Source organism: Pseudophryne corroboree, chromosome 12 (genome assembly GCF_028390025.1).
Source record: "Pseudophryne corroboree isolate aPseCor3 chromosome 12, aPseCor3.hap2, whole genome shotgun sequence".
Lineage (NCBI taxonomy): Eukaryota > Metazoa > Chordata > Amphibia > Anura > Myobatrachidae > Pseudophryne > Pseudophryne corroboree.
Window position 1 is genome coordinate 171,582,293 of NC_086455.1, and position 22,409 is coordinate 171,604,701.

Here is a 22,409-nt window from a genome sequence, read left to right on the forward strand (position 1 = left end):
ATGCTGCTGACGGTGGTGTGTGTACAGAGTATTCTGTGCTGCTGACGGTGGTGTGAGTACAGAGTATTGTGTGCTGCTGACAGTGGTGTGAGTACACAGTATTGTGTGCTGCTGACGGTGGTGTGAGTACACAGTATTGTGTGCTGCTGACGGTGGTGTGTGTACAGAGTATTGTGTGCTGCGGACAGTGGTGTGTGTACAGAGTATTGTGTGCTGCGGACAGTGGTGTGTGTACAGAGTATTGTGTGCTGCTGACAGTGGTGTGTGTACAGAGTATTGTGTGCTGCTGACAGCGGTGTGAGTACAGAGTATTGTGTGCTGCTGACGGTGGTGTGTGTACAGATCATTGTGTGCTGCTGACAGTGGTGTGAGTACACAGTATTGTGTGCTGCTGACGGTGGTGTGTGTACAGAGTATTGTGTGCTGCGGACAGTGGTGTGTGTACAGAGTATTGTGTGCTGCTGACAGTGGTGTGTGTACAGAGTATTGTGTGCTGCTGACAGTGGTGTGAGTACAGAGTATTGTGTGCTGCTGACGGTGGTGTGTGTACAGAGTACTGTGTGCTGCGGACAGTGGTGTGTGTACAGAGTATTGTGTGCTGCGGACAGTGGTGTGTGTACAGAGTATCGTGTGCTGCGGACAGTGGTGTGTGTACAGAGTATTGTGTGCTGCTGGCCTGGTGCTGCTGACGGTGGTGTGTATACAGAGTATTCTGTGCTGCTGACAGTGGTGTGAGTACAGAGTATTGTGTGCTGCTGACGGTGGTGTGTGTACAGAGTATTGTGTGCTGCTGGCCTGATGCTGCTGACGGTGGTGTGTGTACAGAGTATTGTGTGCTGCTGACAGCGGTGTGAGTACAGAGTATTCTGTGCTGCTGACAGTGGTGTGAGTACAGAGTATTGTGTGCTGCTGACGGTGGTGTGTGTACAGAGTATTGTGTGCTGCTGACAGCGGTGTGTGTGCAGAGTATTCTGTGCTGCTGACAGTGGTGTGAGTACAGAGTATTCTGTGCTGCTGACAGTGGTGTGAGTACAGAGTATTCTGTGCTGCTGACAGTGGTGTGTGTACAGAGTATTGTGTGCTGCTGACAGTGGTGTGAGTACAGAGTATTGTGTGCTGCTGACAGCGGTGTGTGTACAGAGTATTGTGTGCTGCTGACAGCGGTGTGTGTACAGAGTATTGTGTGCTGCTGACAGTGGTGTGTGTACAGAGTATTGTGTGCTGCTGACAGGTGTGTGTACAGAGTATTGTGTGCTGCTGACAGAGGTGTGAGTACAGAGTATTGTGTGCTGCTGACGGTGGTGTGTGTACAGAGTATTGTGTGCTGCTGGCCTGATGCTGCTGACGGTGGTGTGTGTACAGAGTATTGTGTGCTGCTGACAGCGGTGTGAGTACAGAGTATTCTGTGCTGCTGACAGTGGTGTGAGTACAGAGTATTGTGTGCTGCTGACGATGGTGTGTGTACAGAGTATTGTGTGCTGCTGACAGCCATGTGTGTACAGAGTATTGTGTGCTGCTGACAGTGGTGTGAGTACACAGTATTGTGTGCTGCTGACGGTGGTGTGAGTACAAAGTATTGTGTGCTGCTGACAGTGGTGTGTGTACAGAGTATTGTGTGCTGCTGACAGTGGTGTGTGTGCAGAGTATTGTATGCTGCTGACAGTGGTGTGTACAGAGTATTGTATGCTGCTGACAGTGGTGTGTGAGTACAGAGTATTGTGTGCTGCTGACAGTGGTGTGTGTACAGAGTATTGTGTCTTGATGGCCTGATGCTGCTGACGGTGGTGTGTGTACAGAGTATTGTGTGCTGCTGACAGTGGTGTGTGTACAGAGTATTGTGTGCTGCTGACAGTGGTGTGTGTACAGAGTATTGTGTGCTGCGGACAGCGGTGTGAGTACAGAGTATTCTGTGCTGCTGACAGTGGTGTGAGTACAGAGTATTGTGTGCTGTGGACAGTGGTGTGTGTACAGAGTATTGTGTGCTGCTGACAGTGGTGTGTGTACAGAGTATTGTGTGCTGCTGATGGTGGTGTGAGTACAGAGTATTGTGTGCTGCTGACAGTGGTGTGTGTACAGAGTATTGTGTGCTGCTGACAGTGGTGTGAGTACAGAGTATTGTGTGCTGCTGACGGTGGTGTGTGTACAGAGTATTGTGTGCTGCTGACAGCGGTGTGTGTACAGAGCATTGTGTGCTGCTGACGGTGGTGTGTGTACAGAGTATTGTGTGCTACGGACAGTGGTGTGTGTACAGAGTATTGTGTGCTGCTGACAGTGGTGTGTGTACAGAGTATTGTGTGCCGATGGCCTGATGCTGCTGACAGTGTTGTGTGTACAGAGTATTGTGTGCTGCTGACGGTGGTGTGTGTACAGAGTATTGTGTGCTGCTGACAGTGTTGTGTGTACAGAGTATTGTGTGCTGCTGACGGTGGTGTGAGTACAGAGTATTGCTTGCTGCTGACGGTGGTGTGTGTACAGAGTATTGTGTGCTGCTGACGGTGGTGTGTGTACAGAGTATTGTGTGCTGCTGACAGTGGTGTGTGTACAGAGTATTGTGTGCTGCGGACAGTGGTGTGTGTACAGAGTATTGTGTGTTGCTGACAGTGGTGTGTGTACAGAGTATTGTGTGCTGCTGACGGTGGTATGAGTACAGAGTATTGTGTGCTGCGGACAGTGGTGTGTGTACAGAGTATTGTTTGCTGCTGACAGTGGTGTGTGTACAGAGTATTGTGTGCTGCTGACAGCGGTGTGTGTACAGAGTATTGTGTGCTGCGGACAGTGGTGTGTGTACAGAGTATTGTGTGTTGCTGACAGTGGTGTGTGTACAGAGTATTGTGTGCTGCTGACGGTGGTATGAGTACAGAGTATTGTGTGCTGCGGACAGTGGTGTGTGTACAGAGTATTGTTTGCTGCTGACAGTGGTGTGTGTACAGAGTATTGTGTGCTGCTGACAGCGGTGTGTGTACAGAGTATTGTGTGCTGCAGACAGCGGTGTGAGTACAGAGTATTCTGTGCTGCTGACAGTGGTGTGAGTACAGAGTATTGTGTGCTGCTGACGGTGGTATGTGTACAGAGTATTGTGTGCTGCGGACAGTGGTGTGTGTACAGAGTATTGTGTGCTGCTGACAGTGGTGTGTGTACAGAGTATTGTGTGCTGCTGACAGCGGTGTGTGTACAGAGTATTGTGTGCTGCTGACAGTGGTGTGAGTACAGAGTATTGTGTGCCGATGGCCTGATGCTGCTGACAGTGTTGTGTGTACAGAGTATTGTGTGCTGCTGACGGTGGTGTGAGTACAAAGTATTGTGTGCTGCTGACAGTGGTGTGTGTACAGAGTATTGTGTGCTGCTGACAGTGGTGTGTGTACAGAGTATTGTATGCTGCTGACAGTGGTGTGTACAGAGTATTGTATGCTGCTGACAGTGGTGTGTGAGTACAGAGTATTGTGTGCTGCTGACAGTGGTGTGTGTACAGAGTATTGTGTCTTGATGGCCTGATGCTGCTGACGGTGGTGTGTGTACAGAGTATTGTGTGCTGCTGACAGTGGTGTGTGTACAGAGTATTGTGTGCTGCTGACTGTGGTGTGAGTACAGAGTATTGTGTGCTGCTGACAGTGGTGTGTGTACAGAGTATTGTGTCTTGATGGCCTGATGCTGCTGACGGTGGTGTGTGTACAGAGCATTGTGTGCTGCTGACATTGGTGTGTGTACAGAGTATTGTGTGCTGCTGACAGTGGTGTGTGTACAGAGTATTGTGTGCTGCTGACAGTGGTGTGTGTGCAGAGTATTGTGTGCTGCTGACGGTGGTGTGTGTACAGAGCATTGTGTGCTGCTCACAGTGGTTTGTGTACAGAGTATTGTGTGCTGCTGATAGTGGAGTGTGTACAGAGTATTGTGTGCTGCTGACAGTGGAGTGTGTACAGAGTATTGTGTGCTGCTGACAGTGGTGTGTGTACAGAGTATTGTGTGCTGCTGACAGTGGTGTGTGTACAGAGTATTGTGTGCTGCTGACTATGGTGTGAGTACAGAGTATTGTGTTCTGCTGACAGCGGTGTGTGTACAGAGCATTGTGTGCTGCTGACAGTGGTGTGTGTGTACAGAGTATTGTGTGCTGCTGACAGTGGTGTGTGTACAGAGTATTGTGTGCTGCTGACAGTGGTGTGTGTACAGAGTATTGTGTGTGTACAGAGTATTGTGTGCTGCTGACAGTGTTGTGTGTACAGAGTATTGTGTGCTACTGACAGTGGTGTGTGTACAGAGTATTGTGTGCTGCTGGCCTGATGCTGCTGACAGTGGTGTGTGTACAGAGTATTGTGTGCTGCTGACGGTGGTGTATGTACAGAGTATTGTGTGCTGCTGACGGTGGTGTGTGTACAGAGTATTGTGTGCTGCTGACGGTGGTGTGTATACAGAGTATTGTGTGCTGCTGACGGTGGTGTATGTACAGAGTATTGTGTGCTGCTGACTGTGGTGTGTGTACAGAGTATTGTGTGCTGCTGACAGTGGTGTGTGTACAGAGTATTGTGTGCTGCTGACAGTGGTGTGTGTACAGAGTATTGTGTGCTGCTGGCCTGATGCTGCTGCCAGTGGTGTGTGTACAGAGTATTGTGTGCTGCTGACGGTGGTGTGTGTACAGAGTATTCTGTGCTGCTGACGGTGGTGTGTATACAGAGTATTCTGTGCTGCTGACGGTGGTGTATGTACAGAGTATTGTGTGCTGCTGACTGTGGTGTGTGTACAGAGTATTGTGTGCTGCTGACGGTGGTGTGTGTACAGAGTATTGTGTGCTGCTGACGGTGGTGTGTGTACAGAGTATTGTGTCCTGATGGCCTGATGCTGCTGACGGTGGTGTGCGTGCCGATGGCTTGATGACGCAGCCTCTCGTCCTTTGTGTTAAACGCTCCCATGTTCCAGCCGTGGTCACACATGGCCTCACAGTTGTTTTATGCTTTGCAGTAAAACCGTAATGGTGTCATTTATCACACGCCGTTTCTACACCTTCCCTGCGGCCTTGCAGTCAGCAGTGTAAACGCGGCCTCAGCGCTCTTGTAACTCCCTGAAGGTCATTTATGAAGCAGCACACGGTCACTATGCAGCACACATGCAGCACTGGACCCGCTGCGTCTAGACTAGAGCAATATGACGACAATAGCGGGACAGTCGGAGGGGAAGGACTTGGCGTAGTAATGGCGTTCCTAGCAAAGGACGGAGCGGGCGCACCAGGGCCCCTCCATGCGGCGGGAATGTGATATGAGGGTTCATTTTCAGTAGTCATTCTTGTCATAGCAGTTGCCCAGTGGGCTTCAGTTGTGTGGCCGCTCGGAGCAGGCCACATCCTGTATTTAGAATGGGCGTTTTTTGTGCCAGCGTGTTGCGTTTCAGTGAAGAAGCGAATCTCCGGGTGGGCTTTAAGTAATGTACTGACACTTCCCACCTAATATTCCCACCAGTGACAAAGCATACCGCCTAGACCCATAAATCGGGCCACATCACAGTGGGGTTGTGGCTGCATCTGAATAGGGGTTCAAGGCCGGACCTCAGCCGCCTCTCATTCATTGCCGCCCTACAGTGTTCGGGAAACACTCAGCAAATATTTTTTGTATGAATGGGACCCCAATATGCCTTCCAGACCACTTTGCCAGGTGGCACCCGGGATTTGTACATGGGTCCTTCCCATGTGCGACCCGGCTGACACCCCTTTCAGACTGGCGGCCTGACCCAGCTTATTGTCGGGTTGGTGACATCACTAGCGACGCGTGCATAGATGGCGCTTCGAGATGAGATCGCCAAGCGCTGCCTCTTCCTATTCAGTGAACGAATGCATCGAACTAGCTTACCGTTCAGACTGCGCGGCGAGCTTTGCTGAAGCCGCGTTCAACCCTGGTCGCTACCGAAGTTGAAATACTGGGTCGCTCGACTGGCCCCTTTCAGACTGCGCCTGTTGCTGCGTGTTCACGTGCAATAACCCGGGTTATTGCTGGCGGTCTGAAAGGGGTATGAGGGGGACATTTACTAAGCAGTGATAAGAGCGGAGAAGTGAGCCAGTGGAGAAGTTGCCCCATCAACCAATCATCAGCTCTATCATTATATAGTATGCAAATTATAGATGTTACTTCAGTGCTGATTGGTTGCCATGGGCAACTTCTCCACTGGCTCACTTCTCTGCTTTTATCACTGCTTAGTAAATGTTCCCCTAAGTTTCTTATAATGTCCAAAGCGTCTGTAAGCGTATTCACGCCTCTCCGCAGCAGTCACTTGGATGGGGCAAGGTACCGCCTGCTTTTAGTGTTAAGTTGCTAGTACCGTTGCGTCTAAGTAGCCAGTTAATAATACGTTTTCTGTGTCCGTATCCAGGACTGTGCTCCACCGCTTCGTGTTCAGGCGACGTCTGTTGCGTTGTAGTGTGGTAGTGTTTGTAGGCGGCAGATACGGCTTTCCTCTGTGGCGGTCACACTAGTCGATGTATATACACCTCTTACCTTTGTTGTCATCTGCTGCTGACGCGTGTTGGCTTTTGCTGTTCTATATTCTCTTCCATGAAGTGAATGTTGCTGGGCAGGCTCACCGCGCAGGTATTTACAGGCTTTGCTGAGTCCATTGCTTGCAAATAGCGGTAATATCAAATTCAGATCACCTTAGGGCTGTATTTATCAAGCCAATTTTTCATAAAAATGATGCAGAAACTACAGTATTACCGCTCTGTAACAATAGCCTAATGCTACTCACAGAAACCTCCTGCAAAAGGATCATTAGCGCTTCAGACCACAATCCCCAGTGTTCTCAATGGGGACTACGGTCTGACCTCTATGTACCAAGCTCCAAAAACGTAGCTCTTCAAAGCTTGTTCCGGAAGGCTACAACGATCCTCAGATGGCAGTACGAGGGGTGTGCTGTAAGTATCCGGATGTGCAGTGCGTCGAGTAGACACAATCTGGCTGTCTGGTTGTGAGCTGTAATCTCTGACTAAAGTTCCTGTGTAATGTCACGGCACAGAACCGTATATACGCAGCACTGCACACCGAAGACGTCAGCAAACTCATTATGGAGCTCAGCAGAGGCTACTGGAGAGCCATGATCTTCTACAAGAGTGATCTGCAATAGCTGGCATGGGAGACTATCCCTGGAAGACCAGAAGAGCTGAGGACAACGTTGCTGCCATGTGGGCCATAGTTGAGGTAGCCCAGTTAGAGGAGATAGGCATCTCATGGGATCCATCCGCTTGATACTCCACCAAAAGCTTGGCCTGAGGAAGGTTTCTGCACGCTGGGTGCACCTTCAGCTGACTTGAGAGCAGAAGGAGGCTCGGGTGCCTTAGTGTCGCAACATGCTGGCCAGGTTTGAGGGCAGTTGCTCAAACTCTGTTTGGGAGATCATCAGTGATGATGAATCCTGGAAGTACTATCTCGACCCTGAGACCAAACAACAGTCGGCCCAGTGGACCTCAGTTGGAGGTGCACTGCCACACAAGTTCTGACGTGAGTGCAGCATGACCAAGCAGATGGTGGCTGTTTTTGTGGCCAAGACTGGTCATGTATCTACCGCACCACTCGTGCAGCAGCACACCGTCACTGGGGACTAGTACACCAACTAACGTCTGCTGCAAGTGCTGGAAGCCATTCCCAGGTACCATCCAAGAATCTGCGCTCATAGTGCCCTTCTCCATCATGACAATACACCTGCCCCCAAGTCCAGGAAAGTGGTGGATTTTCTGGCCCATGAACACATCCGGGAGCTCGGTCATCTGCTGTACAGTCCAGACCTGGCTCCCTGAGATATCTTTGTGTTCCCACAATTCAAGCGCAAGATGTGTGGGATTCATATTGAGTGACTGGAAACTGCGGCGGAGACCTCCATCCAGCATGTAAAAGACATCTCTGCTGTGGACAAGTCCAGCTTCTTCACCAAGTGGTTTGACCGCACGCAGCTTTGCCTATACTGTACTCCTCTGGCGAATACTTTGAGAAAATGTCATGTTCACTCTATTTGTAAACGTAATACTTTTTTGCGCATTCGGAAACTTACTGCACACCCCATATAGTGCTTTATACCCCTGGCGGCATTTTCAGAGGAGTTTCAGAGAACGACGCTGGGCGCTTGCGCAATGACAGTAACTTTTGAAAACATTAAATTCTCCTCCAATGTGCCAGGAAGTACGGTCCATATGGAAATTGTTAGTACATAGCTGGGATAACCACTTAAAAAATAAGAATTAGCACTACAACAGAAACTGAAAGAAATCGCAGCACTTGTGGGATTTTTAATACGTAGGCACCTATTTATTAATATGTAAGTCAGAGGCGTATTAACACATACCGGGCGTGATTTTGTGTTTGACACAATGCTGATGTTCCTGTAAATTGGTGTCAACCGACAGTCGACTCGTCATAGGACTGAGTGGTGTATTGGCCAGACTCCTTCTGCTGCGGCTGAGCCAGTATTACTGGGGACTTGAGCAACACTCAGCTGCCACCAATAAACTTTTCTTAGTAAATTGCGGCTGTAACTGATTTTTTTCCGGCAACGGCTAAACTTGGGGGGTTTTGTTACATCAGATCAGTCGCCAGGAGTGCATAAGAAGAAGAATCTCCCACCAGAGACTACGGGAGACAGTTCCCATTTGACTGTTCTTCCCAGCAAAGGGCCTTTTGCAATCGTGCAAAAACCATGTGCAGTGCAGGTGGGGCAGATGTAACTTGTGCAGAGAGAGGTAGATTTGGGTGGGGTGTTCAAACTGAAATCTAAATTGCAGTGTAAAAATAAAGCAGCCAGTATTTACCCTGCACAGAAACAATATAACCCACCCAAATCTAACTCTCTCTGCACTTGTTACATCTGCCCCACCTGCAGTGCACATGGTTTTGCCTAATTGCTAACTTTTGTAATTTGCTAACAACCCTGAATAACCCCCAAAGTTTGGATGTGAAACTCGGCAAAGCCTGATTTTCCCGGAAAGCTCGGATTCGTGTGTTTTGTATCAATCGGAATTTAGCAGCAGCAACCGAGTCGGATACATCTCACAACATCTAAGCTCTGCTGCTGATAATACGACGTATTCTTGTTTAGATGGGACACACTGTATTATAGGAGTCGTGGTTGTTTATCCCGAGCCCATCCCGGCTGCAGAAGCTGAGTGGTCAGCCTGCGACGGTCGGCCCCGGGGAGTTCTTCTCCCTCCCGGAGAGCTGTTATGTAGTGTCTGTCTGCGCACTCCACACTGCAATGCAGCAGATCCAGCCTCACACTGCACAGGCAGGAGATCAGGCGGTGTGACGGCACATGCTCAGCCGGCAGAGCTCAAACAACAGCAGGGATTACACATCCCGGGGCCAGGAACGTCTCTGATTGAACCTCCCGACCCTGCAGGATTTGCTGTGGATGAAGCACGGCGAGGCTGGACGGAGAGCATAAACCCCAGTGCTGGGATTTCTCCGTAGTGTCTGAGGACCTATTGTGTGACTGCTCCTAAGTCACCAGCAGCCGCCGCCTGCCTCGGACGGCCGTCTGCGTTATTTATTAAACCCATAGCAGCTGCACATCGTATATTACCATGGTCCGCGCAGATGGCAGAGTCACTGGGAATAGCTTTCCTAGAAAACTGAAGTCATTCTTAGGGGGGTCATTCAGACCCGATCGCTCGCTAGGGTTTTTTTTTTGCACTACTGCAATCAGATAGTCGCCGCCTATGGGGGAGTGTATTTTCGCTTTGCAAGTGTGCGAACGCATGTGCAGCTGAGCGGTACAAAAACAGTTTTGTGCAGTTTCTGAGTAGGTCTGAACTTACTCAGCCGCTGCGATCACTTCAGACTGTCTGGTCCCGGAATTGACGTCAGACACCCGCCCTGCAAACGCTTGGACACGCCTGCGTTTTTCCAACCACTCCCAGAAGACGGTCAGTTGCCACCCACAAACGCCTTCTTCCTGTCAATCTCCTTGCGATCGGCTGTGTGAATGGATTCTTCGTTAAATCCATCGCCCAGCAACGATCCGCTTTGTACCCGTATGACGCGCCTGCGCATTGCGGTTTATACTCATGCACGAGTTTTGACCTGATCGCCGCGCTGCAAAAAATAGCGTGCGATCAGGTCGGAATGACCCCCATAGTGCATAAGATCTTACTCTGCGCACGACCTCTAATGCCGATGGCGATTGTATTCCTAGGTAATTGTCTGGCAGTTACAGCATCTCACAGCTGATAACTAAACGATTGCACAATTAGCGTTAGCAATATTGCAACAGGCGGGGGGGAGGGGGGGGGTAAAGAGGATTACATTCTGAACAGCGCTCAGAGAAAGTTGGGACTGTAAAATGCTCACACCAAACCGGGATATTATAGTGGTGCAATTTCAATATTGGACTTTTATCAGTTCCATGGTCTATAAAGGTTATTATAGCGTATGACCGAGCGGGGGACAGATTCACGTGGCATTTTGGTAGGTTAAAAAGTAGATGTGGCCCCAACACAGTAGGTTTGGTTGATAAAAGGAAACTGTCCTCAGGGAACGCTAACAGGGCATGTTTTCCAGGTCTCTGCAAAGAGTCACAAGGGAAATACTTATGAAACTTGTGGATCTTTTAAAATGTGTCGGTGAGTAATGAGTACACCTGTGCTCCAGCCAGGAGATCGGGAAAACATGTACTGTTCCCTAAGGCCTGGAGTTGGGAAACACTGGGTTAAGATTAGACAGGATCCGGAAGAACTGAATTTTGGGGGTCCGGCTTGGTTCCTCCTGCCAAATCCAGATCTAAAATCTAGGCCAAACATAATGTCTTTCTTGTACCCCTTTTAGACTTAAAAACTTGGCTTTAACCTAGGTCAGACCCGGGGTCACTGAGCATGGGTTGAGGCCGGGTGTTTTTGTACTTCCCCCATTCATATATTGTTGATGCTCTAGGTCAGGGGTTCTCAAACTCGGTCCTCAGGACCCCACACAGTGCATGTTTTGCAGGTAACCCAGCAGGTGCACAGGTGTATTAATTACTCACTGACACATTTTAAAAGGTCCACAGGTGGAGCTAATTGTTTCACTTGTGATTCTGTGAGGAGACCTGCAAAACATGCACCGTGTGGGGTCCTGAGGACCGAGTTTGAGAACCTGTGCTCTAGGTTATTCCCAAGTCGTCACCCTTCATATTGGACCTGGACCTTCCAGTGACCCAGGTCTTCCAGCTTCCAGTAGGCGCTTGGAGATGTCCTCTCATTGCGCTACTGTCTCTCCCCAATGAAGCTTTCACACAGAGGCCGGGGAACTGACCCGGGTTCCAAGTCCCGGACCGTCAACCCAGGTCATAATCTTTCAGACAGAAGCCGGACCCAGGTCGGTGCACCTTGCACTGCAAAAAAACAACAGGGTTTTGGCTTATATCTGAAAGGGGTACAAGGGGCATATATATATATATATATATTTTATTTATTTTTTTGCCAGCAACCAGCGGAAAATAAATATTCTTTATCTCTATCATTTTACAATTTATTTGCAGGTCCCAGGGGGTAATGCAGACCTGATCGCAGCAGCAAATTTGCTAGCTAATGGGCAAAACCATGTGCACTGCAGGTGTGGCAGATATAACATGTGCAGAGAGAGATATATTTGGGTGGGTTATACTGTTTCTGTGCAGGGTAAATACTGGCTGCTTTATTTTTACACTGCAAATTAGATTTCAGTTTGAACACACCCCACACAATCTTACTATCTCTGCACATGTTACATCTGCCCCCAGGAGTGCACATGGTTTTGCCCAACTGCTAACATATTTGCTGCTGTGATCAGGTCTGAATTAGGCCCCCAGTCTTCTGGGATTGTGTTAAAGTGTCTTAATTAGAATTTAGAACGTGTTCAAAAATCAGACTGCAGCTTTACCCACCATCAGCGACTCAACAAGAGAAAAGATTCTTCTGTCTCTGTTGTTGTAAAGGCTCGGAGTGGTGGCCGGTGTAGTGTGAGGGGCATTATCAGATCTCTGGTGGTAAGTGGTAACAATATAGGCTGAAAACAAATCATTACTTTTTATTTTTATTTTATATCCAATCTAGCCTGAGCAGGAGTCAGTCGCCTCTCACCTGGGTGCGCTGTGATCAGGCCACAGGCGTCGGCAATGTGACTGTTAGAGGTCGCTGTGTTCCACCAGTAGCGTGTAGGAGACGTGTCATCTACATTACATATGATCAGTGGCGGAGTTTGGTATGTTGACATTCGGCAAGCTGACATGTACAGACTGTCAGAATAAATAAGGAGAAAAAATCCGGCGCTGCCGACATGACCATCCTGGTGCAATAAGCCAGGCAGTCACCTGATAAACAATCTCGGAGATTATAACATGGAAAAATAAACAGCGCAGATTGTGCCGATTAATTACCTGAAACTGTGTGAGGTCACATAAAGCTGTAATTGAGTTTATTTATAATATTGTGCACATTAATTACATGAAACTGGGAGGTTGCATAAAGCTATAATTGAGTTTATTTATAATACACATCTAAAAAAATAGTTACGTAATCCTTACGTAACTATGCAACACATACTAAACATATGGTTCTAAAAATAAGCAATAAGCGTATGTACAGCAAATACATAGAGACCTGTGCTGGATTGTATATAGGAGTCTATGGGGGTCATTCCGAGTTGTTTGCTCGCTAGCAGTTTTTAGCAGCCATGCAAACGCTATGTCGCCGCCCACTGGGAGTGTATTTTAGCTTAGCAGAAGTGCGAACGAAAGGATCGCACAGCGGCGGCAAACTTTTTTTTTTTGTGCAGTTTCAGAGCAGCTCCAGACCTACTCAGCGCTTGCGATGACTTCAGACAATTCAGTTCCTGTTTTGACGTCACAAACACGCCCTGCGTTCTCCCAGCCACGCCTGCGTTTTTCCTGGCACGCCTGCGTTTTTTCCGAACACTCCCTGAAAACGGTCAGTTGATACCCAGAAACGCCCACTTCCGATCAATCACTCTGCGGCCAGCAGTGCGACTGAAAAGCTTCGCTAGACCCTGTGTGAAACGACATCGTTTGTTGTAATAGTACGACGTGCGTGCGCATTGTGCCGCATGCGCAGAAGTGCCAATTTTTTGCCTGATCGCTGCGCAGCGAACAAAAGCAGCTAGCGATCAACTCTGAATGACCCCCTATGTACTAAGCCTTTAGAGAGAGAGATAAAGTACCAGCCAATCAGCCCCTGTGTTACAGGCTGTGTTTGAAAAATGACAGGTGTTGGTTGTCTGGTACTTTATGTCTCTCAACTTTATCTCTTTCCAGGGCTTTAGTACATAGACCCCACAGTCACTGTGACAAATAAATGGCTTGGAATGGAGGATTAATGTCAACAAGCATTATTCCACCAGCTCCGCGCAGTCCCGCAGTGATGGCGGCTCCGCGCAGTCCCGCTTCTCCATTTGCGAGCCAATGTTAATGGAGAGGACTTATGTGGAGTCGGATATACAGTCAAATCCGCAGGTGTATTCTGCAAGTAATAGTAAATGGATGTGGGCACCAGCAGTGACCAGCGCAGGATAGTGTCCATCGGACGCGTTTCCCTGTGTCGCACAGCGCACTATGTCATGTCTGGATCGTTGTTGCTGTTCCTCCAGTCACTGAAGCGGAGCTGAATCAGAATTTCGGTCTTGCGATTGTTAGCGCTGCGTATTTTCTGTGTTTAGGGTGACTCCGTGTCGTACGCAATTCATTCACATCTCCACTTGCAGCTGAGTGGGTGTAACTGGGTGGGCAATGGGGCTTTTGCACATAGGCTAAATGTTCTGGGGGGGGGGGGGGGGGGGGGGGGTTTAAGCAGAATGTGAGTGGATCATATGTGGGGATCTGTCTGGTTTTGGATGGATCTCTTGCACAGATCTCTCCTACATTTGACCAGAGTCCCCATGCAATGTATGGGGACGTTGCAGCTATGCAATTTACAAGCTGCATAAATCAGAGGTTTCATAGCCTGTATGTGTAAGATATCTCCATCTTTCCTCTGTGGAGCAGTCTGGCTGTAACAGTATTTTGCGATCCTTCACCTCTCTGATTGCAGAAGTGGATGCCCCATGTTACATTACCACAGCACTGAGGTCAGGGGTTTGGTATCCACCACTGCCCTAACTGTGTGGAGTTTGTATGTTCTCCCTGTACTTGCGTGGGCTTCCTCCGGGTACTCCGGTTTCCTCCCACAATCCAAAAATATACTGGTAGGTTAATTGGCTTCTGCCAAGAATGAACCCTAGTGTGTAAGTGTGTGCGTGTACTTGTGTTAGGGCAGACTAGAGGGGCCACGTGGTTCTCATCTGCCGTCACATTCTATGTTTCTATCGCAAAGGACTCTCTTATCAGGGGAGCTGCACTTTGCACTTTTCATTCTTATTAGCGCTGTATGTACTCGGTAAGTGGCGGGATGTATCACTGATGTACTGTGTGCGACTGAGTCTCTTCATCTGTACACAGTGATACGATGTAGCAGCTGCAGCTTTTACAAGTTCTGTTCTGTTCTCTATACAGACTCAGGAGCTGGGAGCTGATTAACCGGTACTTTATCTCTCTCCAAGGATTAGTACATAGATCACTCAGTCGCACTCAATATACAAGTGTCCTATATCAAATCAATCAGCCGTCTCCTCGTGCGTCCTAGTCTCATTGCGTTGTGAACAAGACGCATTTTCAGCAAAAAATAACGATGCCTGACATTTGCAGAGCAGCACGGGCCCTGGCGGCTCACTCACGCTACGTATTTCTTCTGCATGGCGTGTTGAGGCCAGATGAATGAGGACACATCTGTATAATGTACACTCTGCACACATTTCTTTAACCCCCCCCCCCCCCTCTGGAGTCCTGTATCTGCGGCAGTAGCGCTGCACGACCCCCCCCCCCCCCCCCCCCCACCCCCCCTTTCGTTCTCAGTGACCCCATATAATGAGCAACGAGTGGAAACTATTATCTCACTGCTCTACTCTGACTAGATCTGCTCTGGCACCTGCCTGATACATGGAGTACTTACCTACATTCTGAGGTTGGTTCCCCCTTCTCACCTTACACCGTTCTCTCTCCTCAGAAAGCCATCGATGCTGACAACGCGGGTGTAAACCCCATCGGGAACTATTCCAACAACAACAGCAGCCACTGGGACCTAGGCAGCGCCTTCTTCTTTGCTGGGACGGTGATCACCACAATAGGTGAGTGCCGCCATTTTTATACTGCGCCAGTTACCCGCTGGGAGGATAGAGGGGGCCTGGGCGAGGCGTTCCCCTGGTGCGTGTGGGCTGTGACATCCCCACTGGTGATTTCATGGCTCTATAGATGTGACACTGCCCGTAATGGAGCAGCATCTTACAGTAATCAGAAGAGGGAACTAGATAGGGCGCTAAAGAAGTAGGGTGTAAGGGGGACCCCACATACAACCAAACGGGTACCTATAACTGATGGGGAAAGGGTTCCATAATCCCATTGGACACATGGGAACCTGTGCACGGCACACCCTGCATCCATTATAGCTACGCCTGGTGTGGTTACATAGGTATCCGATAGTTGTACTGAGTTCTGTATGATTGTTACATGTACTGAGTTCTATGTGATTGTTACATGTACTGAGTTCTATGTGATTGTTACATGTACTGAGTTCTATGTGATTGTTACATGTACTGAGTTCTATGTGATTGTTACATGTACTGAGTTCTATGTGATTGTTACATGTACTGAGTTCTATGTGATTGTTACATGTACTGAGTTCTATGTGATTGTTACATGTACTGAGTTCTATGTGATTGTTACATGTACTGAGTTCTGTATGATTGTTACATGTACTGAGTTCTATGTGATTGTTACATGTACTGAGTTCTATGTGATTGTTACATGTACTGAGTTCTGTATGATTGTTACATGTACTGAGTTCTATGTGATTGTTACATGTACTGAGTTCTGTATGATTGTTACGTGTACTGAGTTCTGTATGATTGTTACGTGTACTGAGTTCTATGTGATTGTTACATGTACTGAGTTCTATGTGATTGTTACGTGTACTGAGTTCTATGTGATTGTTACATGTACTGAGTTCTGTATGATTGTTACGTGTACTGAATTCTATATGATTGTTACATGTACTGAGTTCTATGTGATTGTTACGTGTACTGAGTTCTGTATGATTGTTACGTGTACTGAGTTCTGTATGATTGTTACATGTACTGAGTTCTATGTGATTGTTACATGTACTGAGTTCTATGTGATTGTTACATGTACTGAGTTCTGTATGATTGTTACATGTACTGAGTTCTGTATGATTGTTACGTGTACTGAGTTCTGTATGATTGTTACATGTACTGAGTTCTATGTGATTGTTACATGTACTGAGTTCTGTATGATTGTTACATGTACTGAGTTCTGTATGATTGTTACATGTACTGAGTTCTATGTGATTGTTACGTGTACTGAGTTCTGTATGATTGTTACATGTACTGAGTTCTATGTGATTGTTACATGTACTGAGTTCTGTATGATTGTTACGTGTACTGAGTTCTATGTGATTGTTACATGTACTGAGTTCTGTATGATTGTTACATGTACTGAGTTCTATGTGATTGTTACATGTACTGAGTTCTGTATGATTGTTACATGTACTGAGTTCTATGTGATTGTTACATGTACTGAGTTCTGTATGATTGTTACATGTACTGAGTTCTATGTGATTGTTACATGTACTGAGTTCTATGTGATTGTTACATGTACTGAGTTCTGTATGATTGTTACATGTACTGAGTTCTATGTGATTGTTACATGTACTGAGTTCTGTATGATTGTTACATGTACTGAGTTCTGTATGATTGTTACATGTACTGAGTTCTATGTGATTGTTACATGTACTGAGTTCTATGTGATTGTTACATGTACTGAGTTCTGTATGATTGTTACATGTACTGAGTTCTATGTGATTGTTACATGTACTGAGTTCTGTATGATTGTTACATGTACTGAGTTCTATGTGATTGTTACATGTACTGAGTTCTATGTGATTGTTACATGTATTGAGTTCTGTATGATTGTTACATGTACTGAGTTCTATGTGATTGTTACATGTACTGAGTTCTATGTGATTGTTACATGTACTGAGTTCTGTATGATTGTTACGTGTACTGAGTTCTGTATGATTGTTACGTGTACTGAGTTCTGTATGATTGTTACGTGTACTGAGTTCTGTATGATTGTTACGTGTACTGAGTTCTGTATGATTGTTACGTGTACTGAGTTCTGTATGATTGTTACATGTACTGAGTTCTATGTGATTGTTACGTGTACTGAGTTCTATGTGATTGTTACGTGTACTGAGTTCTATGTGATTGTTACATGTACTGAGTTCTATGTGATTGTTACATGTACTGAGTTCTGTATGATTGTTACGTGTACTGAGTTCTATGTGATTGTTACATGTACTGAGTTCTGTATGATTGTTACGTGTACTGAGTTCTATGTGATTGTTACATGTACTGAGTTCTGTATGATTGTTACATGTACTGAGTTCTATGTGATTGTTACATGTACTGAGTTCTATGTGATTGTTACATGTACTGAGTTCTATGTGATTGTTACATGTACTGAGTTCTGTATGATTGTTACATGTACTGAGTTCTATATGATTGTTACATGTACTGAGTTCTATATGATTGTTACATGTACTGAGTTCTATGTGATTGTTACATGTACTGAGTTCTATGTGATTGTTACATGTACTGAGTTCTGTATGATTGTTACATGTACTGAGTTCTATGTGATTGTTACGTGTACTGAGTTCTATGTGATTGTTACATGTACTGAGTTCTATGTGATTGTTACATGTACTGAGTTCTGTATGATTGTTACATGTACTGAGTTCTATGTGATTGTTACATGTACTGAGTTCTATGTGATTGTTACATGTACTGAGTTCTATGTGATTGTTACATGTACTGAGTTCTGTATGATTGTTACGTGTACTGAGTTCTATGTGATTGTTACATGTACTGAGTTCTATGTGATTGTTACATGTACTGAGTTCTATGTGATTGTTACATGTACTGAGTTCTATGTGATTGTTACATGTACTGAGTTCTGTATGATTGTTACATGTACTGAGTTCTGTATGATTGTTACGTGTACTGAGTTCTATGTGATTGTTACATGTACTGAGTTCTATGTGATTGTTACGTGTACTGAGTTCTATGTGATTGTTACATGTACTGAGTTCTATGTGATTGTTACATGTACTGAGTTCTATGTGATTGTTACATGTACTGAGTTCTGTATGATTGTTACGTGTACTGAGTTCTATGTGATTGTTACATGTACTGAGTTCTGTATGATTGTTACATGTACTGAGTTCTATGTGATTGTTACATGTACTGAGTTCTGTATGATTGTTACATGTACTGAGTTCTATGTGATTGTTACATGTACTGAGTTCTATGTGATTGTTACATGTACTGAGTTCTGTATGATTGTTACATGTACTGAGTTCTATGTGATTGTTACATGTACTGAGTTCTGTATGATTGTTACGTGTACTGAGTTCTGTATGATTGTTACGTGTACTGAGTTCTGTATGATTGTTACGTGTACTGAGTTCTGTATGATTGTTACGTGTACTGAGTTCTGTATGATTGTTACGTGTACTGAGTTCTGTATGATTGTTACGTGTACTGAGTTCTGTATGATTGTTACATGTACTGAGTTCTATGTGATTGTTACGTGTACTGAGTTCTATGTGATTGTTACGTGTACTGAGTTCTATGTGATTGTTACATGTACTGAGTTCTATGTGATTGTTACATGTACTGAGTTCTGTATGATTGTTACGTGTACTGAGTTCTATGTGATTGTTACATGTACTGAGTTCTGTATGATTGTTACGTGTACTGAGTTCTATGTGATTGTTACATGTACTGAGTTCTGTATGATTGTTACATGTACTGAGTTCTATGTGATTGTTACATGTACTGAGTTCTATGTGATTGTTACATGTACTGAGTTCTATGTGATTGTTACATGTACTGAGTTCTGTATGATTGTTACATGTACTGAGTTCTATATGATTGTTACATGTACTGAGTTCTATGTGATTGTTACATGTACTGAGTTCTATGTGATTGTTACATGTACTGAGTTCTGTATGATTGTTACATGTACTGAGTTCTATGTGATTGTTACGTGTACTGAGTTCTATGTGATTGTTACATGTACTGAGTTCTATGTGATTGTTACATGTACTGAGTTCTGTATGATTGTTACGTGTACTGAGTTCTATGTGATTGTTACATGTACTGAGTTCTGTATGATTGTTACGTGTACTGAGTTCTATGTGATTGTTACATGTACTGAGTTCTGTATGATTGTTACATGTACTGAGTTCTATGTGATTGTTACATGTACTGAGTTCTATGTGATTGTTACATGTACTGAGTTCTATGTGATTGTTACATGTACTGAGTTCTGTATGATTGTTACATGTACTGAGTTCTATATGATTGTTACATGTACTGAGTTCTATGTGATTGTTACATGTACTGAGTTCTATGTGATTGTTACATGTACTGAGTTCTGTATGATTGTTACATGTACTGAGTTCTATGTGATTGTTACGTGTACTGAGTTCTATGTGATTGTTACATGTACTGAGTTCTATGTGATTGTTACATGTACTGAGTTCTGTATGATTGTTACGTGTACTGAGTTCTATGTGATTGTTACATGTACTGAGTTCTGTATGATTGTTACATGTACTGAGTTCTATGTGATTGTTACATGTACTGAGTTCTGTATGATTGTTACATGTACTGAGTTCTATGTGATTGTTACATGTACTGAGTTCTATGTGATTGTTACATGTACTGAGTTCTGTATGATTGTTACATGTACTGAGTTCTATGTGATTGTTACATGTACTGAGTTCTATGTGATTGTTACATGTACTGAGTTCTATGTGATTGTTACATGTACTGAGTTCTATGTGATTGTTACATGTACTGAGTTCTGTATGATTGTTACATGTACTGAGTTCTATGTGATTGTTACATGTACTGAGTTCTATGTGATTGTTACATGTACTGAGTTCTGTATGATTGTTACATGTACTGAGTTCTGTATGATTGTTACATGTACTGAGTTCTGTATGATTGTTACATGTACTGAGTTCTATGTGATTGTTACATGTACTGAGTTCTATGTGATTGTTACATGTACTGAGTTCTATGTGATTGTTACATGTACTGAGTTCTATGTGATTGTTACATGTACTGAGTTCTATGTGATTGTTACGTGTACTGAGTTCTATGTGATTGTTACATGTACTGAGTTCTGTATGATTGTTACATGTACTGAGTTCTGTATGATTGTTACATGTACTGAGTTCTGTATGATTGTTACATGTACTGAGTTCTGTATGATTGTTACATGTACTGAGTTCTATGTGATTGTTACATGTACTGAGTTCTGTATGATTGTTACGTGTACTGAGTTCTATGTGATTGTTACATGTACTGAGTTCTGTATGATTGTTACATGTACTGAGTTCTATGTGATTGTTACATGTACTGAGTTCTGTATGATTGTTACATGTACTGAGTTCTATGTGATTGTTACATGTACTGAGTTCTATGTGATTGTTACATGTACTGAGTTCTGTATGATTGTTACATGTACTGAGTTCTATGTGATTGTTACGTGTACTGAGTTCTGTATGATTGTTACGTGTACTGAGTTCTATGTGATTGTTACGTGTACTGAGTTCTGTATGATTGTTACGTGTACTGAGTTCTATGTGATTGTTACGTGTACTGAGTTCTGTATGATTGTTACGTGTACTTGTACCCAGGTTACGGTAACATTGCACCGAGCACGGAAGGGGGGAAGATATTCTGCATCCTGTACGCTATATTCGGCATCCCTCTGTTTGGCTTCCTATTGGCTGGAATCGGAGACCAACTCGGCACAATCTTTGGGAAAAGCATCGCAAGGGTGGAGAAAGTCTTCAGGGTAAGGACTATGTGATAATCCGCTGCACTATATATTATTCACATATATTATTCATATATATATATATATATATATATATATATATATATATATATATATACACAAACAGAAAATTCAGCACTCACTATGGCAAGCTCACTTATCCTCGCAACATCAATAAATAAATGATGGGGGTTTAGTTAGTGAATTGGCCAATGCACAGAAGCCTGCAAACCAATCGCCAAGGTGCCCCACCTTCATGCAGGTCCTACACTATCACAGAGTCATAAAAATTAAATCTTGGCAACTGTATCACACACAATATAACTGCAAATATGCCCACTAGGTTTAATGTGCACCTGCCACATACCTTATGGCTTTTAAAGGTACACTAGTCACCTGACACTGGCTGATAAATTACTAAGGAGCAGCTGACACAGGTTTAGGACAATTGAGTTTACATAGGGGTGCATGAAAAAAGATTGTGGCCACAGTTAATAAGAGTTAACCAAAGATTAACCCTACAATATACCAACAAATATAAAACCACAGCATTCGCCACCCAAGAAGTGGGGTGCAATGTCTGCACTCACCACTCATAGGGTGGGGTGCATGTAGCCCATGGCCACCTACTTAAATATATACAAACAGAAAATTGTTTGTGGCCACAAGCTTTTTCATGCACCCCTATGTAAACTCAATTGTCCTAAACCTGTGTCAGCTGTTCCTTAGTAATATGCAGAACCATAAGGGTCAGTGATCCCTGCGACTGCTTCCATTCCTGGCAGAGACTACCAGTATAGCCCAGCACAGGAGGAAATCCTTTTCTGACTGGGAGCTCCATGCAGTATATGTAACCTGTGATATATAATCAGGTGAAGGTGGACACACCATACATCACTGATGTTTATTGGTAAAGCTCAGTGACCGAACTGGGATGGACTGTCTTATAAATATGGCAATGTGTAGTTAGTAACTTCTGCATTTTGGGCCTGATGCCGTCGCTGCTGCAATTTAGTACTTGGCGGCTGTGCAAAATATGCTAATGTTGCATCCGCCGGGATTTGTATTGAGGCGCCTATTGGCATCGCCTGAAATCCGCCGCTTGTGTATGAAGACGCAGATATCGTACGCACGTTGGTCGGGAATTGACCTTCCGAGTAACCTCTATTGTCGCGCAGAATGACTGCAGGAAATAAGATGTCTGTAACTGCGTACAGGATCGCAGTCATACTCGATCACCCACTGAAATTGTTGCGATGCACCTTCCATCCCACAAATGGTCCCTGCCTTTCACTTTGCAAAGAAATCCTCTCTGCAACCGGCGCCGCAAGACCATGGCGGCAAATGCACAACACAGCTGTTACGTATGCGCTGTGGCAAAAGAACTGCGCACAACATTGGCATTCCGTCAAACTATGAATCGGGCCGTGTGTTCTGAGTACAAGATAGTGCTCACGTCC

At 45.2% G+C, this 22,409-nt stretch overlaps 1 protein-coding gene across 3 annotated transcripts in view; it reads left to right on the forward strand.

The window, feature by feature from the left end:
* Positions 1-22,409, forward strand: part of KCNK10 (potassium two pore domain channel subfamily K member 10) — a 114,304-nt gene that overhangs the window by 48,246 nt on the left and 43,649 nt on the right. For all 3 annotated transcript variants that reach the window (XM_063948553.1, XM_063948551.1, XM_063948552.1), the window contains exons 3-4: positions 15,026-15,146; positions 20,807-20,967. In XM_063948553.1, coding sequence (XP_063804623.1) covers positions 15,026-15,146; positions 20,807-20,967 — 282 coding nt within the window. The remainder of the gene's footprint in view (positions 1-15,025; positions 15,147-20,806; positions 20,968-22,409) is intronic.